Here is a 21590-nt window from a genome sequence, read left to right on the forward strand (position 1 = left end):
GATTTATTGAAGTTTATACAATTTTCTGGATTTTCTGATTTATTTTTAAATCCAGAAAATACTTATTGCGTCAGCATTGCGTCACTATGACGTCAGCAGGTCAACAGACGCTGCTGGTGGTCAAACCTGACCAGTGGGGTCCACTGGTCAGTGACTGGGGCTGATTAGTGTCGCTGACATGTGGGCCCAGTCAACAGCCACATCAGCTTAGTCAAAGCTGACGCGTGGGGCCACTAGGATTAGTTAAAAACTAAACAGAAACTAATCTAGGATTAATTAGCAGGTGGGGCCCTGCTGTCAGTGTCACAGGGTTAATTAGCAGGGTCAAATCCCGGGTCAGTGGGGTCAAACCCACCGGCGACATGACGCCGGCGAGGCCCGAGATGGCGGCGCGAGCCGGAAACGCGCTACAGGGCACGGGCGAGGCTGTGCTTGGGCTCGTTGGAGAGCCCTTGCTGGTGCGCATCGAATGGTGGTGGTGGTCGTGCCTGTGGTGGCCGGTACCGACGACGGCGAGCTCGTGAGCGGCGGCCGGAGTTCGGCCAACGGCGGGTTAGGCGATGCAGGGCGCTAGGGGAGGCGTTGGTGCGTGCTACGTGCTCCTGGTGAGGTGTGGAGCACGATGGTGTGCCTGGCTTCGAGCCACAGTGGCTCTGGCCACGACGGCGACGAGGCACGGCGGCGGCGAGCTTCGGCCGTGGTGGAAGATGGAGCTAGGGGACGAAATCAGGTGCGGGGAGTGAGGGGAAGAGAAGAGGAGCTCACGGGGAGTCGGACGAGACGCTGAGTGGGCTCGGGGACGCCTCTGCAACGGCGAATTGACGACGGCGATCTCCAGGCACCGGAGATGAAGACGACGACGCTCCGGTCGACTGCGGCCTCCTCTGGTCGCGTGCGTCGCGTGTGTAGCTCCACGGGGTCAGGGCGGAGCTCAGGGATGCATAGAGGGAGCGAGGGGGTGGCTGGTGGCCGTGGCGAACGGCGTCGGTGGCGACGGGCTCCGCTCGGGCAGAGAGGGAGAGGGAGCAGAGGGGGATAGGGACGGAGGGAGAGACGCGGGAGAGTGAGGGAGGGTCGAGGGATCCGCGTGGCGTCTCCAGGGAGTAGCGGAGGCAAGCAGGGAGGCAGGAGGTGGCCTGGGCGTGTGCCCGCGCGCTCCGGCCACGCGCCTGCGCCTACTGGCGCGAGGAGGAAGGCGACAAGGGGGGGGGGAGAAGTGGTGGGCTGGGCCGCTGCTGGCTGCACAGTGTTGGGCCAGGTAAGTGGCGCCAGGTAAGTCCTTCTGCTCTCTTTCTTTTACTTTTTTTCTATTTTCTGTAGTTTGTTTTGATTTAGTTTAGCAACTAAATCATTTAAATAAATTCTGTAGATTTTTATGTGGCTTGCTAAAATATATACAAAGCCACTCACAAACTTCCAGAATTATTGGAGTCATATTTAATATATATTAAATATAAATCCAAAGCAAATAGTTATTGGATTAATTCAAATGGCCAAAATAATTATCTCTGTGACTCCAAAAATATTGGTTTAATTTTTACCTCTTACCAATATTTCCATGGAATAACAGGAACATTTTCTTGGACACATTTGAGAAGATTTAATTGTTGGTTATTTTTAGAGGTTTCCTGAGGCTTTTGAAAATTCCTCAATTCAAATTTCATTTGAATTTAAACATGATGCACACACCAGACAGCACCAGAAGCTAGGGATGTGACAACTCACCCCCACTAAACAAGAATCTCGTCTCGAGATTCAAGCGTAGGGTAAGGTGAAGGGGAAACGCAAACTAGTATAATCTTCACGATCCAGGGTGCACTTCAGTTGAACGTTGATTCATTCATCATTATTGTCTTGAAGTCTTGCTCTGAGAAATCCTGTCAACATGACATGGAGGGAAGAAGGAGACTCTAGAAGGGTCGATCTTCTCGAAGATCGAACAACTCAGGATTAACTCCTGGAATGTGACATAGCAACATCTCTCAAGCTGAGAGACGAAGCATACCTCTAGAGGGACGGAGTGGAGCAGGTGACGAGGTTCACTAGGTAGACAGCAATTCCAGACTTAAGAATGTGGTGATCGGTTGTCAACATAGCGAGGAGTTGAATTGCCATGACACCACGACGAAACATCCTGGAGAAGGGTGATTCGTAGATTATTATCTTAAGTGGCAAAAAGAATTACCTTTGATTCAGAGATCATTGAAACTCTTTAAACCAGCCTAAGGCAATTCTCGAGCGATCGTTTGGAGGGGGTCGGTAGAATGGCATACTCGGACTTGGATGATGTGGATTACCTTGTTGAAGACAACGTAATGGATGAATTTGCTTATCACCGGAAATGGAAGAGACCCATGGTAGAATGACACATTGGCGGTGCAAGCTGGGAACAAAATGCAAATGCTGGGAATGATTCTGGTAACTGGGGAAGAACCCAACAATAGGGAGTGAATTCACTGTTTGAAAAGATCATAGCATTGCCGAGGAAACTGAGAGCAAACCCAGTTAGTGCTGATGATAACACCTAGCGCTTGTGCGTGCTCTCAAGAACTTGAGCATTTCCATATTCATCAAGGTTTTACCAACATCCGTGTCAAGGATCCTGCAACACAACATACCACCATGATGAACATCGATGGACGATGCAGATGCAAAGGAAGATAACACCTTCTCAGATTTCACCTTAGCGAGGCCAAGGAAATAAAAATCTGGATGATCGACCGAGAGACATTTAGCACTCCGCTTCTAATGTTCTCCTTGATGTGCTAGTGTAACCCATTCATAGATATGGTTTGGTATCTAGGACATCAAGTAAAAGGTCGGACTTCGGGATCTCAAAATCCATAGGGGCAACTAGGGAGTAAATCCTACGAAATCCCTATGGGGAGGTGGCCAACTTCCTCGATCAAGATATTATAATAACAGGTCTTCCGGCTGGGTGGTGCTGGCCACGACATCCACTTTACCAGTTATCGAGGGACCAATATTATAGTTCTTGGAGAATGTTCCAACCATCATATCTGCCTGAGATTCAGATCTGGTTGGTGTCAGGATATCCCAGACTCATCAAGTCTAGAAAGAAAAATGAAAGTTTGCAACACAAATCGACGAGATGACGTTGCGAGATTCTCGGGAAATGAACTACGATAGTAAGCTCCAAAACATGAGCTGGTTCTGCTACAAACATGTGAACACGTTGTCCCGGACAAGCATGACCACGTGGTAGTCTTACAATAAAACACTACCGAGTTCTGGTTGGGAACCATCACCGTGGATAACGAAGTCCTTGCATAAGTCATATGATTAGCTCTTATGAAGGAACTTCTTCCCCTTGAACAAATCAATCAGTGGCTTGGTGTGCTCGGGACACATATGGAATGAAGGTTGCAAGTCTCCAGACCACAGAATACTTCGCACGTGTGCATGACTAATTTGGAATGATTCCAGGGAAACAAAATAATCTTCCTCAAATTCATGGCGGCAACTTGCATCATATGCACATGAATTAGGGAAAACCACTACTTTCATTCAAACATATGCTTCATGAACGAAACACGAAGAAATGCTTACACAAGTTTCCAACACTAGGTTGATGTTCAACATGATTCATGGGGGGAGACAAAATGCTACTGATGGGCTCAACAGCAACTCATCGGAATTTCCATATCACTGGACTTCCACCATCATGTGAACACGGTGATAGCATTGGTCAGACCAAAGATGTAATGGTGTATGCTCGAGGGATCAACCACGAGTAGGACAACATTACGAGCATCGTTGGTACTGATTTGATTTGACGATAGCCCACACTCAAATCAAGGGATTGATAAGACAATAGGTCCAGCAACTGATCACAGGGACCAATCGATGAAGATATCATCTTTCTTCAACACACACTACACAAGAATATCCCTTTGGAACGAACTAAGTCAGACAAGTTTTTATCTTCCAACTCTCCAAGTTGTTGTCCAGCTTAACCAACTAGCTCAGGGATATCTAACACCGATTCTTGGAAAGAAGGTGGTTCACAAGAAACCAACTTGATCACGAGCTCAACATAGCGGTCAGGTGACAACCTGGTAATACTTCCGAGAAGATCTTCGGAAATCACGAACCACCGATATGTTACTAAGCTCGAGAATAATCTCGCTTTTGAGGCAAGACGATATGATCAATATAGCGAGGATTTGAAATAATCCTAACTCATCGATCGAGGAGTGCACCGAGAACAAGGACTAGGTAGCATGATCAACCTTAGAATGATGATTCAAAACCAACACGCTAAGAATGAAATTATTGTCCATTAACTACCAAGCAACAAGGTTGCTAGGAGTATTGAATTCACACATCACGATTCACTTGTCGGCCTTCCGGTTGCGACAACACGGAACCGAGGAATGAAAAAGGATGGCGTGAAGTATCACTATGTCAAGAATTCACAAAAGGTGGTGCAATTCTCATGAAATTCCTGTCATAAAGAAGGTAATACTTCAGGGTAGAGCAGACCAGAAGCTGGATTGGCATTTTGATCTGCGGAATACAATTGCTTTGACCCAATCCTAGATATGGATGAGATTCTGGAGTTTGTTTCTCCTATTCATTCTGAAATAGAATGGTTTGGCGGACCACAAGGGTAATAGGCATCGACAAACGAATGCACGCATACTCTTGACTATCAATTGATAGACGAGGGCCAGAAACAACTAAAGAGGGACAACTCAAAGGAACATATGATTTTCTGAGTTGTGAATGCATAGATTAGCATGTCGAACGAGTTCAACATATTTCTTCCGGATAACCCATGCAGAAAGGTAGAACTGGCAGAGCCACAATATAGCATGGAGAACTCATCGACAGCACTCTTGTTGTCATCTTGTGGTTCAGAAGAACTCCTGCCAAGAATGGTTCATGGTAATTGGAAGAAGGATGTACCACGAACCTCGAGGACTATCGCAAGGTTACTACTATCCTAAAGGGACTAGCAAACACTATCAACATGAAGTAGGTGGAGTGAATCTCGGGTTCAAGAACCCAGGAACAGAATACCTATTACTAAGTAGCATCACGGAATGCTTTCGAGGATAAAGGCTAGAATCATCACACTGGGACACCAATCATGGCTAAATTACTAGGTGATCCCCTAAGACACCTAGGGTCATAATAATAGCTCCAACATATATGTCAGGGCAATAAATTACCTCAACTCAACAATTAGTGTGATTGAGCTGGCATAAAGGAACATAGAAACCAGAGGGAAAGGATTTTGCAAATTGCTTCAAACTATTTAGAAACCTGGGATGACTCGGACAACATAACGGCTGTAAATGCTCAGAAAAGATTTGAGACATTCACAAAATGGTGGCATAACCACTCAGAAGCACGATATCAAGGTTTCGAGATCAACAATTAACATACGGAAGTAGTAGAAACTGAACTCAAGCTTAAATCCAACAATCTTATAAGTCTACGGATTAGTAACACATGATCCTGATAGAAAGAAGAGAAAGCCTAGTTCTTAATCCCCGTAGAAGAGAAGATGATGACTCAGATCAGAAAGCCATGAGGTATAAGGAGTAAAAAGAGCCTTACGTTCCATCCCACAATCAATTCCCTTATATAACTAAAGAATTTCTAGACTCAACTTCGACCAGTTTGGCTTAGTAATCCTACAGGCAGTCAAGCTCTGATACCAACGCTGTCAGGACCCCGACTCGATGTCACATCGATCTAGCCTGTAGCACCTCATATCACTTTGCGGCCTCACGCACGGTATCCCCACGGGTGTCGCCTTACCTTTGCCCGGGACCGTTTGCGCCTTTTGGCTCACGTATATGATAGTGTCGCTAGCATCCATATGATAAGGAGCCCGGGCTGACATGACTAGTCGTAAACCCAAAGTGGCACAGACTTACAGGGACAGGCATCCATGACCCAGCATCGAACGTGTCGGTCATCAGCGAGTGAATCCAGGCTGTAGCACTGGGCTAGCAGGACTCCGGTGAACCGGGCTGTAGCGGCTAATAGGACTCCGGTATTCATCGCGTGACATTTCCCCGAAGGGACAGACACAGGAACGAAGAAGGACACATGCCGGCCAGCCTAAGTGTTCCGGAGCAGTAGCAAGCTACCATGGCTCAATGGAAACACTAGGAGACATTTCCCGGTAAGAGAGGCTACTAAAGATAAACAACTAGATGGTCAGATCCCACACATACCAAGCATTTCAATAACATACACACAATATGCTCGATATGTGCAAATACAACATGGCATCACAACATGACTCTACAAATCAAGTATTTATTCATTAGGCTCCGAGGAGCGATATATTACAAACATAGGTCTCATGACCCAACATTCAGAGTATACAAGTCAAAGCACAAGCGGAAACTATCATGTCTGAGTACAGACCACTATAAATGAAAAAGGCTGAGAAGCCTGACTATCTGCCAGATACTGCCGAGGGCACAAGATCGTAGCTGAGGTAACAAGCTAAACGTCGAAGACCACGCGGAAATACTAGTGAGACTGAAGTCTCTCTGCAAAAACATAAAATAGGCAAACGTGAGTACAAATGTACCCAGCAAGACTTACATCAGAACTATCTACATATGCATCATTATCAACAAAGGGATGGTGGGGTTTAACTGCAGCAAGCCAGCTTTGACTCGGTGGCTATCCTGAACTACGACTGCGAGTAACTTTTTTGAGGTGGCGCACACGAGTCCACATATTCACCATATCAATACACCACTATGGAACCGCTCCCGTCTCCCTACGAGAACGCCATCCATAGCACTCACGCTTATCTTGCGTATTTTAGAGTATCCACTTTCACTTGTCTATGAACTGATATAAGCAATCCAGAAGTCCTTTTCCGCGGACACGGCTATTCGAATAGATGATGTTAACCCTGCAGGGGTGTACTTCTTCACACACGCTCTCACCACTTACCGCCGTTTACACGACATGTACTCGGCAACCTTCAAGCGGAAGCCCAACGTGGGTGTCGGCCACGGCCTGCCTAAACACTCAAGTCTCTAGTCCAGGTTTATCGCCTATTCGGGTTCCATCCATGAGGAGATCCGGCCGGAGTTTCGCTCACAGCCCCAAACGATGTGAACAGGGTTCCCGAGACACCAAACGGGCGCCCGGTACACCGTGCCACGTGCCTACCGCATCACAGCCCACCCCTATGGTCAGCGCTACGCACGGCCTCCAGCATACTACAAACACCAGAAACTACTTGCAACTCCTGGACAGAGGACAAGGGTGATCAAGAAGCCGAGAGGGTCCATTGGTTTCGGGCCCAATGCGTGGTAGTAGCTGAATCATGGATTACAAACACAGAACTCAGTTCCTGAGGACGGCTGCAATGAGACAACCCACCATGTACTCCTACATGGCCTCTCACCGCTACCTTTACCAAATCGTGTTCACACACTTAGCTCACACACAGTAGGACATGTTCACACGCCTCTGATTCATCCCCGATGAATCAGTCCTGACTCAACTCTAAGCAGTAGCAGGCATGACAAACAAACATGAATGAGTAGGCACAACAGGGCTCAAACAACTCCTACTCATACTAGTGGGTTTCATCTATTTACTGTGGAATGACAGGTCATGCAAAGGATAAAGGGGTTCAGCTACCGCAGCAAGTAACAGATGAATCGTTGTTGTCCTAATGCAGTAAAAGAGAGCAGGAGCGAGAGAGTAGGATTGTATCGGAATGAACAAGGGGGTTTTGCTTGCCTGGCACTTCTGAAGATAGCATTGAGTCTTCATCAGTGTCAACGATCACATCGTCGATACAACGTCTACCGAGGGGGAACAACACCGGCAAACACAGAAGAAACACAATCAATGCAATGCACAATATGATGCATGCTATGACATGGCAATATGAATGTGTTTTGGGCTAATGCACCTAAAACCATATTAAATGAAGTTGGTTTGAATCCAAGATTCAAATTCAAACTCCATATGTGGATATTTAAATGCCATTAGTATGATTTGTGCTAAACAGCATCTATAAGTTGTTCTGACATGCATGAAAATGGTACAGATGGATTCCTTGAATTTTTCTGATAATTTTTCATATATAAATTATTTAATTTGGAGTTACGGTTGAATTTCTATGATTTATTGAAGTTTATACAATTTTCTGGATTTTCTGATTTATTTTTAAATCCAGAAAATACTTATTGCGTCAGCATTGCGTCACTATGACGTCAGCAGGTCAACAGACGCTGCTGGTGGTCAAACCTGACCAGTGGGGTCCACTGGTCAGTGACTGGGGCTGATTAGTGTCGCTGACATGTGGGCCCAGTCAACAGCCACATCAGCTTAGTCAAAGCTGACGCGTGGGGCCACTAGGATTAGTTAAAAACTAAACAGAAACTAATCTAGGATTAATTAGCAGGTGGGGCCCTGCTGTCAGTGTCACAGGGTTAATTAGCAGGGTCAAATCCCGGGTCAGTGGGGTCAAACCCACCGGCGACATGACGCCGGCGAGGCCCGAGATGGCGGCGCGAGCCGGAAACGCGCTACAGGGCACGGGCGAGGCTGTGCTTGGGCTCGTTGGAGAGCCCTTGCTGGTGCGCATCGAATGGTGGTGGTGGTCGTGCCTGTGGTGGCCGGTACCGACGACGGCGAGCTCGTGAGCGGCGGCCGGAGTTCGGCCAACGGCGGGTTAGGCGATGCAGGGCGCTAGGGGAGGCGTTGGTGCGTGCTACGTGCTCCTGGTGAGGTGTGGAGCACGATGGTGTGCCCGGCTTCGAGCCACAGTGGCTCTGGCCACGACGGCGACGAGGCACGGCGGCGGCGAGCTTCGGCCGTGGTGGAAGATGGAGCTAGGGGACGAAATCAGGTGCGGGGAGTGAGGGGAAGAGAAGAGAAGCTCACGGGGAGTCGGACGAGACGCTGAGTGGGCTCGGGGACGCCTCTGCAACGGCGAATTGACGACGGCGATCTCCGGGCACCGGAGATGAAGACGACGACGCTCCGGTCGACTGCGGCCTCCTCTGGTCGCGTGCGTCGCGTGTGTAGCTCCACGGGGTCAGGGCGGAGCTCAGGGATGCATAGAGGGAGCGAGGGGGTGGCTGGTGGCCGCGGCGAACGGCGTCGGTGGCGACGGGCTCCGCTCGGGCAGAGAGGGAGAGGGAGCAGAGGGGGATAGGGACGGAGGGAGAGACGCGGGAGAGTGAGGGAGGGTCGAGGGAGCCGCGTGGCGTCTCCAGGGAGTAGCGGAGGCAAGCAGGGAGGCAGGAGGTGGCCTGGGCGTGTGCCCGCGCGCTCCGGCCACGCGCCTGCGCCTACTGGCGCGAGGAGGAAGGCGACAAGGGGGGGGGAGAAGTGGTGGGCTGGGCCGCTGCTGGCTGCACAGTGTTGGGCCAGGTAAGTGGCGCCAGGTAAGTCCTTCTGCTCTCTTTCTTTTACTTTTTTTCTATTTTCTGTAGTTTGTTTTGATTTAGTTTAGCAACTAAATCATTTAAATAAATTCTGTAGATTTTTATGTGGCTTGCTAAAATATATACAAAGCCACTCACAAACTTCCAGAATTATTGGAGTCATATTTAATATATATTAAATATAAATCCAAAGCAAATAGTTATTGGATTAATTCAAATGGCCAAAATAATTATCTCTGTGACTCCAAAAATATTGGTTTAATTTTTACCTCTTACCAATATTTCCATGGAATAACAGGAACATTTTCTTGGACACATTTGAGAAGATTTAATTGTTGGTTATTTTTAGAGGTTTCCTGAGGCTTTTGAAAATTCCTCAATTCAAATTTCATTTGAATTTAAACATGATGCACACACCAGACAGCACCAGAAGCTAGGGATGTGACAATTATCTTTATTGGTTTTAATTGTATGTGACAAATTTTCTTTCTTGCCCATCGCAGTAATGAGTGTGGGCTGTTTGCACTGCTTAATGCCACCGAGTGGAACGGTAGCCAACTACCCAACTATGAACCCAAGGAAGTACTCAACATTAGGAAGAAGCTGGCATATGATTGGGTCACCGGCGTGCACAACACCGCCCCATGGAGAAAGTTGCTGAGACATGACAAGGACTAGGTCAGTACTCTTTTTCTTTCTCTGCTCCATGGAGGAAGTTGCTGGTTTGCACAATTTTTAAGCAGATTTTGTAGTTGCACACTAGTAGTAATTCCGTTTGCAAGTCAATATCATCATTTTTTTTGATACATTAGGAGCACTGGACATACAATTGTTCAACAACTAAATATTTAACCAGTTGCCAACAAAGGCACAAATATCAACCTTTTTTACACAGTGCATGAACTAATTCAAGGAGCATAAATTAGATAAAGAGAAATCATAGATGTTGAATGTGTCCACTTGGTCCCAACATTACTAAAAAGACATCATTCTTTTCCCATTTTGTCTCAAAGTTACAAACGATGAAACAGAATCACAGTAGCCTGAGTGGACACACACCAGCAGTGTGATCTGTAGATTGACACTGGCTGCATTTGTTTTTCTTCTTTGGGTGTAGCTCCAGCGCCGATTTCTATTGTCGACTCTTTGCCCTACCCTTTGTAGTAGACCTTGGAGGATCCCTGGGCACAAAATCATCAGAAGGTTGTGCAGGGGATGCAGCCTCCAACGGGGCAGTAGGACCATCACGATCACCTGTGTAATAATCATATAAAAAAATTAGTATTTTTTTGTTGTGCAACTAGCATTGATGTTCTCTGCAACCACACAGCCCATGCTGTGCAACTAACTGGTTGCTGTGTGCAAGTTAAGTTGATAAAAACACATGTAGTAGCACGGCCCGTCATGGTACTTGGATTGTAATCGCCTATGGGCAGAACAGGAAAAACAAGTTAGATTTTTAGCTTGATCCTCAAACTAACACAGCGCAACTAGGCAGCATGTTCTGTGCAACTGGGTACTATGATATGTGCAACTGAAGTCACACATCCTAGTTTTGTTGGGAGTTGGGGAAGGTATTTTACCAGGGTGATGAGCCCCCTGAGTCCTGCCTGTAGGTCCATTGGGAGTAGCACACAGGGCACTGCTAGTTGGGCCAGGCGGGGGAGGAGGGTCTTTGAGGGTTGGCATCACCTATAGCCAGAACAGGACAAACAAGTTAGTTGTGTTATCTTTGATGCTCGAACTAACACAGCGTGCGCAACTAGGTAGCCTATTTTCTGTGCAACTGGAGTTACAGACCTAGTTTGATGGGGAGTTGGGGAAGGTAATTACCTGGACGATGAGCCCCCTAAGTGCTGCCTGTAGGGCCATTGGTTGGAGCACGTGGGGGAGGAGGTGGCAGAGGATGCCGTGTACAGCCAGGAGGTGGAGGAGGTCCTTGAGGGTTGACATCACCTATATCTAGAACAGGGAAAACAAGTTAGTTGTGTTATCTTGATGCTTGAACTAACACAGCATATCCAACTAGGCAGCCTGTTCTGTGCAACTGGCCACCATGATGTGTGCAACTGGGCACAATGATGTGTGCAACTAAAGTTACACACCTAGTTAGATCAGGAGTTGGGGCAGGTAATTACCTGGATCATGAGCCCCCTGATTGCTGCCTGGAGGTGGAGAATGTCCTCGAGGGTTGCCATCATCTGATGGCCCCGTGGCAGCAGTCAGTTTTTTCTTTTTCTTGGACTTGTTCAGGTGGCCGATCTCGGTACGTGTTGCGCGCATATGCTTGTATACAATAGCTTGTGCTTGATCAGAACCACTCGCAAACATTGCTAGTTTCCGAAAATCGTATATCATGTTCCTCTCCCTTATCTGCTTCTTTGATTGAGGATGCATTTCATCCGGTTGCTCATAACCAGTCCCTGGCGCACTAGGTACAGCAGTAGGTGTCCACCGTCTTAGCAGGTACCTTTCCGGTATGACATCAACTCCAATATGGGTGAACACCTTGAGGATGTGGCAATAGAGGATGTCGTCCTTGTCCATTTTACATCACTCACACAAATGGGAACCCTCCTCCACCCTTGTCTGCACCAAGTAGTTTCGAGAACCATATTTGGCAACAAATTCCTGGTTTGGTCTGAGCTCAAATATATCAGCACCAACTTGGAATGCATTATAACGTCCAATTAGCTCAAACTCTTCTCTGAACTTGCGGTAAAGGTCCCTAGTATAGGTTTTGTAAGCTTGCTTCTCTATTGGGAAGTTGGACCATAGCTCAATCTCAAGGTGTTCTCTCCTGTAATGATTGCAGCCTTCCTTGGCAAGGATGTGGTTCTGGATTTTTTCATATTGCTTGACGAAGTTCAGCATTGATTTGTGTGGGTTCACATATCTTTTCAGGACGGCGTTGAACCCCTCACTACGCTGTGTAGACTGTAGGAATGGGAAGAACCTATGTTTGAAGTAGCACGGCACCCAAGTTGACCTGTATTCGTACAACTTCTCAAAGTGTGTGTGTGTGTCATAGCCTCGTACTTCACCATTAACCTAGCCCAATTCTGCTCAAACTCGTCTATAGTGAAGTTGAAGTCAACACACTTGTTGAAATCATCAGAGAGTCCTGGATTCCGGCATAGCAGCCAACCAACTTTTTCCTGAGCCTTTTTCATGATGTGCCATCGACAATAGCGGTGCAAGGTGGTTGGAAAGATGCTTTGTATTGACTGCCTCATTGCACCATCCTGATCAGTGATGAAGTTGTCAGGAGGTTTGTCATCCATAGCCTCTAGGAATGCTCCAAAGACCCCAATCAAAGCTCAATGCCAACTCCTGCCTCACAAACGCGCAACCCAGCATGAAAGATTGGCCATGTCGGTTTATTCCTATGAAGGGTGCGAACGACATATTGTACATGTTGGTCATGTAGGTGGTGTCAAACGATATGCACGTGGTACGCCTCCGCATAAGCTTTTCGAGCTAAGCCATCCACCCAAAATATGTTGACAACTTTGTCCTCTTCATCATATTTCACCTTATAGAAGAAGTCTGGATCGATTTTTTGTATATCCTTGAAGTGCGCAATTGTCTCAATCAGATCACCCTCCTTTGTGTCATCTCTACGGAAACTTGTACACAGATTTGTTATTGCCTTTGGTCCGAATGGCACCATCATCCCAGATCCATAGAACTCTGCCATTACATGCATCATACGTCCTGCATAATACAAAAACAAATAATATATCCTTTTTTTAGTTGCACGAATGCGCACATCCAGCTGCACAGTAATAGGACATGTGTTGGCACAGAAGATAATCGCAGGAAATGGACACCTAGATGCCCCTTTTTAAAAACACTTTTGCACTTTTTGCATACAGGACATTGTGTAGTTGCACAGTAAAGACAATCTAGTTGCACAACAAGCACCAAAAGTGATATACAAAACAACATGGGAAGTTGGACACCAGTTGCACAGTTAAGTCATTTCAGTTGCACAATAGTACCATAACAGTTGCACACTGGACTGCCTAGAGGAAAACTTAATTCTTTAAGGGATATAGAAAAACACCACACCTGTAGTCAAGTTGCAGTTATACAAGATGCGCAAAAACTCCTTTTCATCAGGCGAGATGCCTTGGTGGGATCTCAAGTATTTTGGACAATGAAGGTTTGTTCACGAGCGGATGATTGTGGTCATGAACAAAAGTGTGTCACCTCCCATCGCCCATCTATCAGCTTCACCAACATTTTCACTTTGCACTGAGTCTGCTTTATTTTCTCGCGTTTGCGCTTCTTCTTCTTCTTACTAGTACTAGCCTCCTCTTCAGCAAATATTGGAGGTTCTTCTTCCATCTCCTCATCACTGTCAACAGATTTTGGATCTGGAATAGGGTCCAGGATAGGAGGAGCCTCAGCTCCTCCATCATCAGCTTTGGGCTTCTTGAACTTGTTGCAGCAAAACTGTTGTTTTATCAATTCATTGGTGCGGGGTGTCCGTCTAGATGTGTTCATCTTGATAGAGAAACCCATCCGTAGTGCGTAGCTGTTGTAGTGATCCTTAGCTATTTGAAGGATGTCAAACCTCATGCCAACATAGGGTTCCATAGGTTGAGAACCAGCCTCATCCTCTCCTTCTTCTCCTTGCACAGCTCCGTCAACAGCCCTAGCTCCTAGCTCAGTCCTGGTTGGACCAGGAACATTTGCGTCGATTCCCGTGTCATCTAGAGTATGGCTCTCTGACTGCAAAGACACCACTACAGGGGCACCACGGTCTGATGACTGGACTGCCACATTGTCATGGCCCATAGGGTTACCATCATGACTTGCTTGCGTGTAGTAAACAGATCGACCATTTTCTGTCCATTTTCCTTGTTGTATGTTGGGTTGCTGCTGATCCGTATCATGAGGAAGCTCATTGAGATCAGGAGGCAACTCATTGAGATCAAGCATTTTTTTCCTTTTTGGATGCTATCACACACTCCCTGCACATATAAAAAAGTAGAAATTGATGTCATCTGTTGGTAACCACAGAAAAGAGTGTTTCAAACAACCTAAAAACTTAGTAAATAGGCAGTTGCACACCATTTTGTGACAATATTAGTTCTAAAAGCAACATGACTGTAGCATAATCTTTATTATAAGAGTTATGAATATTTTTTTTGTTTGCACAGAGTTGTTATGTTAGTTGCACAGTTTGCAGTAAATAGCTGGCAAGAGCATGATTTCTTTTTACTACAGAGTTTTCTGACTTTTTCCCTTTGTTTTGTTGCAATGATCTGTAGGTTTTCTGTGTTGGCAAGGAGTTGTTTCAAATTTTTCTGCACATAATTTGATGTTACATTTGAGACAAAAAATCCAGGTGAAAGAAGAAAGAAGAATTGTATGACAGATTATAGTTATATATTTTCATCGTCGTTATGTTTTTAGTTCCGGTATATTAAACATATTTTTACACTATAGATTTGCGATAGGTGTGGGACCAGAATATATGTGTGGGACAAGATTATATGCGTGAATATGTTAATATGGTCTGTGGCTTCATTAGCCATGGGCAAAAGTTCTTGTGTTTTTGCTGTCGCACTACAGATTTCTGGTTTTGCTAGAATAGACGTCTCAATTGCCATGATGCATTTTTTTCATTTGGCCAGCATACATATTCAGTTGGACATTCAATGTTTTTAGTTGGCTAGAATAGATGTCTCAGTTAGCCAGGTTGCATTTATTTCAGTTTTTGGCCAACATGCATGTTCAGTTGGACAGTTAATGTATTCAGTTGGCTAGAATAGATGTCTCAGTTGGCCAGGATACATTTTCTCAGTTTTGGCCAACATGCATGTTTTAGTTGGTCAGAAAACATGTTTTTATTTGCACATATACTACAGTTTTGGCTAGCATGCATGCCGAATACACGTGGGATACAATGCATGTTTTAGTTTTGGCTAGCATGCATGCCGAGTTGCCAAAATATAGGTTCAGTTGGCTGGTATGCATGTTCAGTTGCACATTTATGAATTTTCGTTGCACATATCTATTGGACAGTCAATTTGTTCATTTGCAAACAATAACTACAAGTTGGTAGAATACATGTTTAGTTTTTGGCTACAATGCTTGTTGAGTTGGCTTTAATCATATTTTAATTGGCCAGAGAACTGGTTTTTAGTTGGCTTGTTTAACACATCCAGGTTGGAGAAACTTGTTTGGCATGCATCAAGTAGTTTTTGGCTTGTTTAACACATCCAGCAGTAACATCAAGTAGGCGGGTGTGATGTGCCAGATTCACCTCTTTTTTGAAGCAGCTTCTCGATGGATTTGTCCTAGATCCATGGAGAAGGGGGTTTACATATGCCTACATATATGCAGTAGAAGAAAGGGGGAAGTGAAGAGGGGCAGAGGGGGCTTACCTACTTGATATTACTGCCTGGTATGGCTCTGACCACCTTGCCCTTAGATCTTCTTTTTTGAAGCAGCTCCTTCTTCTACTTTGGGGCTCCCATGACGGCTGTGTAGGAGGAGGAAGGAAGGCCTTGGATCCCCTTCTTTCGTGGAGAAGAAGAACGGAGCGTGTGGCGTGGGAGGCACTGGGTAGGTACGTGGGGCGTGGGGACGCTGCGTACGTACGCTGGGACGTGGGGGCGAGTAGGTGTGGAAGGCGCTGGGAGCGTGGGGTGCGGGCCGCTCGATCGGGCTTGGTGGCAGCCTGTCCCCTTCCTTTTCTGTACCGCGGGGGGATATGGCTTACCTTTTTGGGCTGGTCGCTCGATCGTACTAGTGGGCAGCCGGCCACCCACTAGACGCGTCCTATAAAAATACATGTGGTTTCTCATAATAAATTGAGGAGAGTGCTCTCTTTTTTAAAAAAAAGTATCAATTCTTTCAAAAGCAACACACTTATTCGGCCTAAGCTTGTGCAACATGCACTTGGGCACCTCACCACAGCAGCACCGTAGTAAATGGCTCAGAAATGATGCCCGGGGTCTCCTACTCCATTAGTACCAAGATCAAAGAATCGGTGCAATAAAGTAAGAAACAAAAAATATCTTCGAATGCAATAACCCTAGCCCTAACTAATTGGAGAAGAGAATACTTACAAAGTACTCGATGTCCATGAAGTCGTCGCCCATGCTGGTGTCTTCGTCAGCGCTCTCCTTCCCGTCCTTCCACGAAGGCATGGGCACCGGTTTTCACGAAGGCATGGGCACTGGTGACTAACAGTGGGGTGGTCAGTGTCATTGAGAGAGCATGGGAGAGGAGAATAGAGTGAGAAGAACTTAGTGAGAGTGAGCCGGCTCGGGTCGTTTTGACACGGTTAGAACGGGCTAGCTAATGTTCGTCAGCGGGCGCGCCATCAGTCGGCGGCTGACGTTGGGCTGACAGATGGGCCCTCCTTGTCATAAATGGCACTAAAACCTAGCCATTCCACCACTAGTGCCTTTTAATACAACGGACTAATTTTGTGATAGTTCTATAGTTTTTTTGGAGAAGTGGTAGTTTTCCGGATTCCAGGCCTGAATTGTGGTAATTTTATGCTATTTACTTGATTTTCCGCTTGCATCTTCGAAGCAGTACTGCTCGCCGTCCCTGAACGACCTTGAGGTGACATGATAAAAGCACACAACTCGCCGGTGAACCGATTGGAAGTTCCATATACTAGTAGTACATACTACTAATTAACTTACAAAACACGAACAGAGGGAGTGGACTAACTTAGCTAACACGCACCCTCCTCCCTCCACATCATCCAACACCATGGAGTCCATGAGAAGCTACCAAGACGCAGAGACTTGGGAGAGAGCCGAAATAGTCTCGCAAGGACACACACTCACTGGGGTAAACTTAACCAGGGAAAGATTCGCAAAGGAAACTAAAGACAAGCCGCCAAATAATTCCACAGCCGATCTCGCCTTCTTCTTCCTCCTGCCCTCCCGTCGCCCCTCGCCACTTGCTACGTACGTACGGTCGCTCTCGGCTCCGCGAGCTTGGGCCACGCTCCTCACTTGTACTCCAGGATCATGTTGTTCTCGGGCGCCAGGCCGACACACGCCCTCATGATGTTCTCCAGCATCGCCCTCTGCTTCGCCAGGGCGTTCACCACCGGCGTGCCAGGAGGAACCTGTTAACAGAGGAATTCAGTGGCACGTCAGTTAATCGTCTTTATTTATCTATAGGTTATTTAGAGCAAACAGTCGAGAATTGTTTCTTACCAGGGGTGCCTTGGTGAGGTAGCTCAGGATGGTGGCAACCGGATGGAAGGAATGGAACTTGTCCTGCACAAATGCAAGTGGAGCAGCGAAATCTTCAGTTTGGCTCCCAAAGTATATCTCGACTACAGAGTAGACTAGCAACATATCTCGTCAGACTCTTACCTCTCCCTCGGCCTTCAGCTGAATCCTGGTGCTGAGCTCCGCCAGGAGCACCAGATCAAGAATGATGGGTGCAGCGAGGAGCGAGTCCTCGCAGGTGTTGTGCAGCACGATGGTGCTCTTGCCCCCCATGAAGATCTCCGAGGTGTACTCGTCCATGGCCCTCTTGCTGTCTCCAACGTATGGCACGTACTGCAAAAGAACGGTGAAGCCTCAGTATATAATTCCAAGTTTTTGCACCAACAGTCATCTGTCCGTGGAAGGTGAGAGACAGATCGACAGACCTTGATCACGACGACGTGGTCAGGATGCTCCCCGGGCTCGTAGAGGATAGCATTGCTCGAGACCATGTCATCCACCACATTGCTCTTGGAGATCTCCTTGGAACGGAATGTCTGCGGTGCGGATAGGTTCATCCCGTCGTTATTCCCAAGATGGTTGTAGCTGACAATTGAGGTGGGCTACAAGAACAGAAACCACATATGTTTATGCTTCGTAACAGAGAAATGTCTGTGTATACATGTGTTCAGTTGACAGTTGATTGTTACCTTGATTCCAGCACCAACAAGGAAGTCGACCAAGACGGATTTCATCTTGGTCTGGCCACTCTTGAAATCATCGCCACCAATCAGGCAGTTGTTCTTAATAGCAAGATCAATCAGCCCTGCACAAAAGAAACTAACATAAGCCTGCAACCAGACACTATATACAGGTACAGTCAGCAGAGCAAGCTACACACCAGGCACAAAGGTGTTCTGAGGGCTCCCGTTGATGAACGGGACGCCCTCCATGACACAGGCAATGGCATACAGTGTTGATGGGGATATCTCTGCCTCGTTCTTGTCCACAGACGCCAAGAGGTTCTCCATCGTGTCATTAAGCCCAACAGAGACGTTGCTGTACCTTTCAGTGTTTGCCGTCCAAAGCACCACTACCTTGTCGACCTTGTTCTTCTCCTTGAACTCCCTATTTCATTAAGCCATATGAGGGCGCAAATTTAAAAGTTGATGAAGTTTTCAGCATGGAATGTTGAAACTAACAAGGACTGGTGGAGTAACATTTTTATGAGTAACTCGGCTTAAAATTTAATTTCAGTAGAACGACCCTTCGTGGAGTCCAATCATACAAAAGCCGGCGGCTATAGAGAATTTGTCCAATCATACAAAAGCCACTGGCTGTAGAGAATTATGCATATAGAATCATACCAGTTAAGTAATGTTATTGTTTTAAGCATATTCGCAGTGGTTATAGAGAATTATCCATACTCAATCATGTGTGCTCACGCACCAAACTCAGAGTTTTATTTATTCTACTCTCAAATGTTGGAATATATGTCAAGTTGTATACGTGCATATCTGTATACCTTATGTCTTTGATAATCTGCTCCATCTGCTCTTTCTTTGTGCCCTTGATGACATTGCTAGCCCGGGAGCCCTGGTTGGCAGCGATGAAGTCCGGGTCATAGATGCCGGGGAGCGGCACGATGGACTCCATGTAGGGCCTGAGCTGCTTCTGCAGGTCAATGTCCAGCACCTTGGCCCTGGTCATAGCATCAGCCAGGTTCATGCTGCTAATGTCCCAGCCACCAAACACAAGATCATCTGGGTTTACCTGAAAAATCATTCTAACACCGTCAGAATAGGATCTGCAGCCAACTGGAAGTCTGGAACATATACAGTCAACAGAGCCCGTAGCATTTTGACCGGTACAATGACAACATCATGGCACATATACACAATTTTCTCTACTAAAATGGTTCACTGTTATCATTTTTTGCATGACTTGGCTGCCCTTCAACCAACATTAAATCAGCACATGCAGCATCAAATTGGAACCGGAGGCAGTATTTTTCACATAGCAATATCTTTTTGATGTTGGTATTACCATGGGCAGGAGGCTCTTGAAGGGCGCATAGATCTCCTCTCCGTTGTAGCTCCCGACCCTGATGGTGGAGGCCTGGGTGAGGGACCCAAAGTAGTTGGCCTGCTGCACCTTGTCCTTGGTCGCCCATGAGATCCCCCTAAATTAATTGAACTCACCATCAGTCTCAAATGAGACATGCACTACTGTAGAGCAGAAAGAATCAAGATTATAGTATAACGATGGAAGCAACGTGGATGGCGACAACTTACTCCCTGTTGGCGATGACCCCAGCCATGAGTGTGGAGCCATTGTTGCCGCCCCACCCCACGAGCATCACCCTGTACCACCAAAAACAGAGTTAAAAGGATTACCACAAATAATCAGCGTCTTCTGTCGACAAGTGGCTCATACTACACTGCACGTAGCCAACATGCATTGCAATACCCAATATATACTACGAGTAGATGTAGATGAAAATAAAGAGAAAATCAGAAAACCTGGGGAAACAAACAAATGCATGGGATCAGAGTAGCAGTAAATTATGCCTGGTCAGGCTGACATACTCTGGCCTTTCTCAAAAGAAAAAGGCTGACATCTTATTATACTGTACCAGGTGGAGTCAAAAACCCTGTTCTGAATTCTCATCTAAAAAATACAGAGTAGTCTGTTCTGAATCTTAAATATTACGAGCTCACGTGCACATGCGACAGGCGAAAAACTAGTAGATCGGGGAAAGCATGTCGTATTACGGAGATGGGTTTGGTCGGATAGCCGATCTGTAAGCGATAATCCAAAACCGAACAGCATCTTGCAGACGACAACGAAAGCATCGCATTCTCTCAAAAAGTCGAAAATGAGACCGTTCGTTTGGCTCCTGCCGTCCATTGATTCTCCTCTCTTGGCAAGGAAACAATACCAAAAAGAAACGAAAACGAAAACAGAATCCAACACTAGAGGTTGACAGCGATCCGAGAACGACCTAGCCCCACAAGCGTCAACGACGGCCGGCGAAGTTCCGAATGGAACACAGGTCGCACTGATCTTGACAGGACCGAATTAAATTAACTAAATAAATCAGGAGATAATTAAGAGAAGGGCTGAGTTACTGAAACACCGCGACTGAGTGACTGATCTTGACACGACAGAATCTAAAGGATTAAACTAGGTTTTATACAGAAGATAAGAGAAGCACTGCGCGCGCGTATGGAGGGAGGGGAGGAGAGGAGCGTTGGTTACCGACCCGAGCTTGGGGACGGTGGTGTTGGTCTTGAAGTGGTAGTTGACGGACTTGGGGCGGACGACCCACTTGGAGGCGCCGTCGTGGCTCTCGTGCACCAGCTCCGTGGTGTCGTAGCGGTACTCCGACTCGATCTCCCCCGCGCCGTACCGCACGTTCGGGCTCTCCACGCGGAAGCTCTCGATGAACATCTTGGCAACGCAAGATCGATCTCTCCCTCTCTTTCCTGCAAACTGTTGGAGTGAGAGAGAGAGAGGTTTTCGAGTGCGGTGGTAGGGGGGCTGGAGTGAATTGTGTGTGATCTGCGGTGGGTAGGCGGGCGGGGGTGGGGAATTTATAGCGGGTTAGGCGGCCACGTGGTTTCGCTGGGGTCCACGCCGAAGGTGCCAGTGCCAGGCGGGGCGGCGGCGAGACAGCTTGGCCACCGGGGATAGCCGGCGGCGGGCTGGGGTGGCGGGGGGCGGAAGGGAATGGCAGCCGAGGAGAGGCTCGAAGAGGAGGAAGGGACGCGATGGGCCGATGAGGGAGGTATCGACCGCACTTCTTTCTCTCTTTTCTGCGAGGACGGAGGGAGGAACACAGTTACGATTTTCCACTCCAAAAATCGCAAAAATGCTATGCCCACACAGATTGGTGTGCTGCGAGGCAGAGGCGTCACATGCACACAGTAGCCGCGCGCACTCTGCGTCTGCCGGTGCCGGTGCCGGTGCCGGTACC

At 47.0% G+C, this 21590-nt stretch overlaps 1 protein-coding gene across 1 annotated transcript; it reads right to left on the bottom strand.

Annotated features, from left to right (window-relative positions):
- Positions 1–17029: 17029 nt before the first annotated feature.
- LOC119291410 (inositol-3-phosphate synthase-like) lies at positions 17030–21323 on the bottom strand. The gene is made up of 10 exons (XM_037570167.1): positions 20877–21323; positions 19906–19974; positions 19658–19793; positions 19137–19384; positions 18513–18739; positions 18322–18437; positions 18058–18234; positions 17777–17965; positions 17615–17677; positions 17030–17523 (listed from the first exon to the last, which is right to left on the bottom strand). The coding sequence occupies exons 1-10, from the start codon at positions 21062–21064 to the stop codon at positions 17404–17406; spliced, it is 1533 nt and encodes a 510-aa protein (XP_037426064.1). The 5' UTR covers positions 21065–21323; the 3' UTR covers positions 17030–17403.
- Between the last annotated feature and the right edge of the window lie 267 nt (positions 21324–21590).

Source organism: Triticum dicoccoides, chromosome 4B (assembly GCF_002162155.2).
Source record: "Triticum dicoccoides isolate Atlit2015 ecotype Zavitan chromosome 4B, WEW_v2.0, whole genome shotgun sequence".
Lineage (NCBI taxonomy): Eukaryota > Viridiplantae > Streptophyta > Magnoliopsida > Poales > Poaceae > Triticum > Triticum dicoccoides.